At 32.6% G+C, this 7,177-nt stretch overlaps 1 protein-coding gene across 1 annotated transcript; it reads right to left on the bottom strand.

Moving 5' to 3' along the window:
* Positions 1-2,044: 2,044 nt before the first annotated feature.
* On the bottom strand, positions 2,045-3,375 carry LOC106753802. Its single transcript, XM_014635659.2, has one exon. The coding sequence runs from the start codon at positions 3,225-3,227 to the stop codon at positions 2,322-2,324; it is 906 nt and encodes a 301-aa protein (XP_014491145.1). The 5' UTR covers positions 3,228-3,375; the 3' UTR covers positions 2,045-2,321.
* Between the last annotated feature and the right edge of the window lie 3,802 nt (positions 3,376-7,177).

Below are 7,177 nucleotides of genomic sequence, written 5' to 3' on the forward strand. Positions count from 1 at the left end.
ATATAGGGACTAAAAACATATTTAACCTTATTTTAATATTAATTAAAATTATAAATTATAAAATAATATAACAATATAAACATATAACATTTTAAAATTAGATAATTAAATTATAGAATTATATAATTACAAAATTATTAAATTATAAAATTATTAAGTTATAAAATTATACAACTACAAAATTTCATGATTAAAAGGTTAGAAAATTATAAAATTACAAAATTGTTAGGTTATAAAATTATAAAATTGGATAATTATAAAATTATAAGTTTATAAAATTGTAAAGATATAAAATTATAAAATAATGAAACTAAAATTATAAAATTGTAGAATTATAAAACTATAAAATTTAAAAATTGTAAATTATAAGATTATAAATTGTAAAACTATAAAACTACAAAATTATAAAATTAAAAAAATTATAAATCTGTAATATTATAAAATTATAATAGAAAAAAAAGCAAATTTAAATATTATCATGTTTAGTTTAGCTGTTTACTTTGTAATTTTTTATAATTTTGATTAACCTTTAAAAATAATTTTTATTAAATTCTTGTGAAAGACTCGTTATCCAGAATAACAGTAAATTGTTATATTATATACTTACAGAAAAATCTTACGACTCAGTTGAAATTTTTTGAAATTTTAAAGATGTAATATACCACAAAAAGTTAATAAAGAGGTAATTGAGAGTTTTCAAATTTATCAACTACTCAACTTAATTGAGTCTAAATTTGATGTTATTATGTTTATGAATTTAGACTATAAAATCTGACTTCTCTAAACATGGACACTGGACAGTTTGCCTATCTAAACGAGCTCAGGGCAACACTGTATAAAGGGGAAGACTAATTTATAGTCAATCCATCATAAATTTGTATACGTTCTGGAAGGAAGAAAATTTATTCTTCCATAGACATATCTACTACACTAAACTACAAGATGCACGTATAATCAATTCAAATATACACATATGCTAAACTACAAGATGCATGAGTAATAAACCAAATATTTTAATGGAGGATTTGCGGAGGGAGAAATAACTTCTATTCTTCCTCAATCATACAAGTATTTCCCATAACTTATTAAACAGAAATAGCTGTTTGAATTCAAACGTTTTCTAACCAAGCGAATACTTTTCCGCGGTCAGCAAAAGCAGGTTTGTAAGCAATCAGAAATATTATACTCAAAGTCAACACATCCAGAACAACGTTCTGTACTCCATTATCAGTTTCAGCCCCCAAAAAAATACTGAAGAAAAGTTACTGACCATATTTTGGCATGCCATTTTTACTCTTGTAAAAGTTGACACTTTTACAGCTATGAATGCGTGAAGAATTCTATGCTACCACATCAGTTCAATTCTATGCCCATAGTGACCAAACTGTTTGGTGCCAAACTATTTTTCTATCAAGTAAAGCATGCATAAGTAATTCATACTATTTTCTTTGAAACCCTGTCCCCTAGCTATAATAGTTTATACTACATAAAATCTGTTAAGTATTGTTATCCTCATGCCATCACCTTAATCCTATATGCTGAGAGAAGAAAATAACTCAAGCAGATTAGAAGATATGCCTCCAAAACAGAATCAGACCAAAGAGAAATAAAGGACATGAAAAAGAACCTTAGCATCAATTACTCACTCACCCCTCTTAATGGACAGTTAAAGATCAAGGAGTGGCCACCTAAATATTACTCCAAGGCAACTCAGAGGCCAGTTTAACGAAATGTAAACACTTCAACATCAATCATAAAAAAAAATACTAAGAACTCCCATGTAATGAAAACGTAAACTTTACAGTTCATGCAATGAATCATCATTTCATTATTCACCACATAATTTATTCAATCTATCCTACATTCATTCTGACTCATTTTCGTATGGAGTTCACTTTAGTGATCGTCACACGCTCATTTACCCTCCAAATTAGATACGTTGGTTATCAATTTCAATTTCAAAAGGGCATACATAATCAAAAGTCTAAAAAGAGGCAATCCACAATTGAGAATACCTAGTGCACTCCTTGTGATCATAAGCGTATGAAAAGAATTAATCCGCAGTATGTATGATGCTAATGCAATCGCAATTTAGAGCCATGGTTCATATCATATGTACGAAGGGGTGTTTAGGAATATGCAAAGCAGTAGCAGGTAATGAAACAAAATTGAACTACATAAACAATTCGCCTCACTCACTAAACAGGAATACTATGGTGTATTCACAAAGTTCAAACCTACATTATGATCAGAGGAAGACAGATAAGAAATTTTAAAATAAAAAAGAACAAAAAAAGAAGTAATATAATGAGCGAAAAGATTCAAGCCTGGGTGCCCGTCAAGGCCTTCATCTGAATATGGCTGTGGTTGGCGTCCAAAGATGAAGTCGCGGTGGGCAGCGCTTCATAGGATCCGAGCCTTCTCAGACCAACGCTCCTGGCGACGAGCGCGTAGGTTATGAGCAAGAGAAGAACGACGAAGATGGCGTGGATCAGGAACGCCAGATCGAGAATCGCAACGGCGCGGAACTTAGACTCGTCGAGATCGCACTGCGTGGATCCCTCGACGCCGCTCTTGACGTCGAGAAGGCGGTGGCAGCCGTCGGGGATGAAGGCGTCGGCATAGAGGGAGAGGCCGGTCTGCAGAGACCAGAGGCCGCGAAGGCAGAAGGTGGCGGCGAGAGCGGCGTCGGCGGGGAAGAGACGGGGGAGGGCGGCAAGGAGGAGGCAGAGGAGTGCGGAGATGGAGGAGAGGCTGGCGGAGACGGAGAGGCACTTGGCCTCGATGGAGGAGGTCTGAAGTGCTGCGCGAGCGGAGGCAAGGGCGGAGTGGAGGAGGAAGAGGCCGGAGGCAAGGGCAAAGGCGAGTTCGGCGGGGAGGGGGAGGATGGAAGGGGAGGAGTCGGCGAGGAGAAGGGCGAGGGCGAGGAGGAGGAAGAGGAAGAGCGTGGCGGCGGACTGCAGGGAGAGGAGGAGGTGGACGGGAGTGGCGCCGCGGAGCAAGGGGTCGGCGTCGACGGAGATGAGGAGGTCGTGGGCGATGGCGACGAGGAGGGCGAAAATGAGGAAGTAGAGCTGGAGGCGGCGAGGGTAGGGGAAGGGGTGGAAGGGTTTGGCGACGTAGGTGTGAGGCGATTTGAGGTAGTTGCGCGTGGTACTGATGAGGTGGTACATCCCAAGCGTGAGAAATGCAGCGGAGGAAATCACTTGATACACTAGACTCCCCATTTCTGGTACTATAATCACTCACGCGCTCTCTCTTTCACACACTCTCATACACTACCTTTTCCTTCGTTTCTTTCCTTGTGTTGTGTTCTTTGGTAAGTAGCAGATACAGATGCGAACCCCACTGGGGATCTGCATCTTCATCCTTCCTCTTTCTTTTCTAGCTTAATATAAATTATTATTATTATTATTATTATTGTTTTTATTATTTTATAATATAATTTTATTTTCTAGCTTAATATCTTCAATTTTTATTATTTAATACATATTAACGAGTATATTAATTTTAAATTCAATACAATTTAGAATTTGAAATCGTCTATGTATTAAAAGGGTCAGTTAGAGATAATAAAAACTTTTGACGATATAAAACATGAAATGAAACGTTGACCATTGGGAGAGAATATTTGTAAAGAGACAAGACAGAACAAAATTAATAAAGTGGTTTTAGGGATATTTAAAACTTGTTTAATAATTTTTTATTATAAATAAAGGTATAAATGTATTATTATTTTAGTTTATGTTTCTTTTTCTATAAAGAATAAGATGACTAAATATATTATTTATCATATACCATATTAAAATTATGTTCCGATAAAAAAAATTAACTATATAAAATCAAACCTTTTGAACGTGTAAAAATAATTTGATTTACTTTTTCTTAATTTACAGGTTAGAATCATCATTAAGTCTATATAATACTAGACAATTTATTAGTTATATATATAGTCGTAGTATCTAGAAATATGTATCTAGAAATATAGTGCAGTTGATTAATCTTTCATATATTTTTGTATTAATTTTTTATTATAATTAGAAGATTGTGAGAGAGATTTTTTAAACCTTCTACAAATATATTTGTGTGTTTTAATCTCAACCAGATATCATGGTAAGTTCTTTGAGTTTCTTTCACGGTTGTCTTTGTTGTTGTTAACAACCATAAAAATTTTGTCTTTCAAATTAGTGAGTACCTTTGTCCTACTCTCTTAATCTTAATTCTCTAAAATGTATTTTTTTTTTGTTTTTCAATATTGTCAGCCACTATTCTTTGTCATTTTGTCGCTTTCGCAAAGCAACGTCTAATGATTTTTAATAATAATATGCAGACGTGAATTATGTTTAGACATCATGTATGTAAGATCAACAAATATAAACTCTCTCAGACGATGACATAAAAGACTTAACAATAGTTTAAAAAAGCATTGAGACACAATATTTATACCGGTTCACTCAAATTTGAGCTACATCCAATTCTCTTTTAAGAACTCTTAAGAGGTTTTATTAATCTTTTCAAAATTACAACGAGTTTAATCCACTCATAGTTAAGTATTCTAGCCATTCCTAGCACTTGAGTATAACTCATTCCTGATTGAGTATTCTAGTCACTCCTAGCATCCAAGTATAACCTATTCTTGGTTGAGTATTCTAGCCACTCCTGTTAAAGACAAAATTGTCTACACGTCTAAACACTCTCATGTTTTGAAGTTTAATCAAATAACATTAAAACGAGATAATAATCAGAAAACAACTTAGGATGAAAACGCAAGACATAAGGTACATGTAGGGTCCATAGTTTAGGGATTGGTTTTGCAAAGGAAGCGACAAAAACATTAGTAAAATAAGAAATAAAGTTTAAAATAAAATTCATAATAAAGTATAGGCTAATAATAAAAATTAAAATTAAAATAAAATTAATTAGGCTTGAAAAGAAAAATAATGGATTTATAATAAGCATTTGGATGAACAATTGAGTTGTTTTTTGGCTTGATGTTGAGTGGTATACTTTTGTGACCTATTCTTGAAGTGGGGCCTATGGGTGGTCCACATTGGACTTATATTAGAATATGGATGAACTTTATAATTTTTTTTTATGTATGGTGAAAAAAGGGAGATGTGATTAGTATTTAGTTTTACTATTATATGTGTGTTTGGTTGACTTCATTTGGTTGTGAGTTGTTAATATCAATATGGGAAGATGAATATAATGGGTTATGATTTAATATATTTTTTAGGGTAAAGTTAAGAGTATGTGGGTTTTACCTATTAGTAGTATATGTGTGAGGAGATGGACATCTCTATTTTGTACCTTATAAATCTTGGGTTTTGTGTTTTCAACTATGTGATACAGGAAAAAGGTTCTCTTCCATTGTGCGATGTGGGAAGAGAGTGGGGTTTGAGTGTTGCACCATTTTCGACCATGCGATGCGGGAAGAGGGGAATGATGTTTTGCTTAGACTCTGGCTTATTTGTTGAGTATAGTGTCAGGTGTGCGATGTGCCAATGTTTTTACTCATAACTTCTTGCACAACAAGGAGACAGGTCCTTTATAAGTGAGGGTGGGATGACTCAAACCACCATGTTTGATATAATAGGTGTGTGAGGTTGGGTACAATAGATAGACCAAGATACTTCATGAAGATGTTTTCATGATGATAATGTGTTTGGAAACTGTGTTGATAATGATGACATTGATGGTATGGTCATGATATGGCTGATGAAGATGTTGACGACGATCATGGTGTAGAAATGATGATGCTAGTAAAGATAGCGTTGTAGATGAATGTTTTTTGTTAAGTTGTGCTTATTTGCTATGTATATATTATATTGTTATTGGTTGTGTTAACGATAGCTTACCCATACTTACTTGTGTTTATGTTTGTGTCTTGCGATGATCGTATGACCTTTGGTGGTTATACGATAACAAGGGATGCTGCAGATACTCTAGATACATGATAGAGACGCGAAAGTGGGGAAAAGACTTGGTTTATTTAAAGTTTTTGTGCTATAAATTTTAGGAACAATGTAATTAGGTTTATTTTATTTCTTTGTTTATTTTATTGATTTTAGAATTATGTAATTAAATAATATTTTTGGAAAGTTAGGACTTTGTTTTAATTCCGCACCTTTTAAATCTTGAAGTTTTTAATTAACATCGTTTTTTTATGCGCTATAAGAACTTTGAAACATCTTAACTTTAAATAGGATTCGTGACATCTGAAATTGGGACGTTACAATTGTACCCTTCTAGAACATCAAGAAATCCACAATATTCAATCACATAACTCATTAAACCTCTTAAACATCTCATAAGCCTTGCAAGTACATCCTAATGTTACTAATTAGGGCATTGAGTTTACCTACTCAATTCGACTCACCACGGGTTTGAATTAGATTGTGTTGAGAATGCTTTAGTTTTTTAAATATGGGTTCAATTAGGAATGACAACGGGTCGAGTCGAGTAGAAATAGTACCTATCCACAACCCGACCCGCAAAATAAAAACTTCACTTGCAACCCTCCCACTACTGTGCAGATACATGTTTCAAAAAATTCAACGGATATTTTAAAATTTGTGGGTACCCACGCCGTAAATTTTAAAAAATATATAATTTATACATTTCTAGAATAAAATTTAAATAAAATTATAAAAAAATAAACAATTTAATATAAATTAAAATTTAATTTTAATTAAATTTAATATAATAAAATACAAATTAATTTTATTTTAAATTTAATTTAATTAAATAAAATATAAATCAATTTTTTTTTTTATTTTTTTGATAACGGATACCATGGCTCGGATACTATAATACCTACATTCGACTCGTTTATAAACAGATATTATCCGCAATTCGTGGGTAATAAATACCTTCGAATACCAACTACCTCTCACAGATTTTATCCTAAAATATTTGCATACACAAGTTTTTTTATTATCTCTAGGTTGAATTGAACCCAACTTACTTAAACCACTTGTTAAATGGATTCGAGTTATTTTGAAAGTGGCTTAACCTATAACCCACCAACAAAAACATTTTATTAATTCTTTTATAATTTTTATATGTTTTATATTATAATTATTTACTACTTCNGGCATGTTCACAATTTAATCTTTCTAAATACTAAAATATTATTAAATGTTTGAATAATTTGGATGTTTAATATATTTATTTT

This window comes from Vigna radiata, unplaced genomic scaffold, assembly GCF_000741045.1.
Source record: "Vigna radiata var. radiata cultivar VC1973A unplaced genomic scaffold, Vradiata_ver6 scaffold_7, whole genome shotgun sequence".
NCBI lineage: Eukaryota > Viridiplantae > Streptophyta > Magnoliopsida > Fabales > Fabaceae > Vigna > Vigna radiata.

What these genes read in the sequence shown, in the direction of transcription:
- LOC106753802 (XM_014635659.2), bottom strand. Translation starts at nt 3,227, where the DNA reads ATGGGGAGTCTAGTGTATCAAGTGATTTCCTCCGCTGCATTTCTCACG.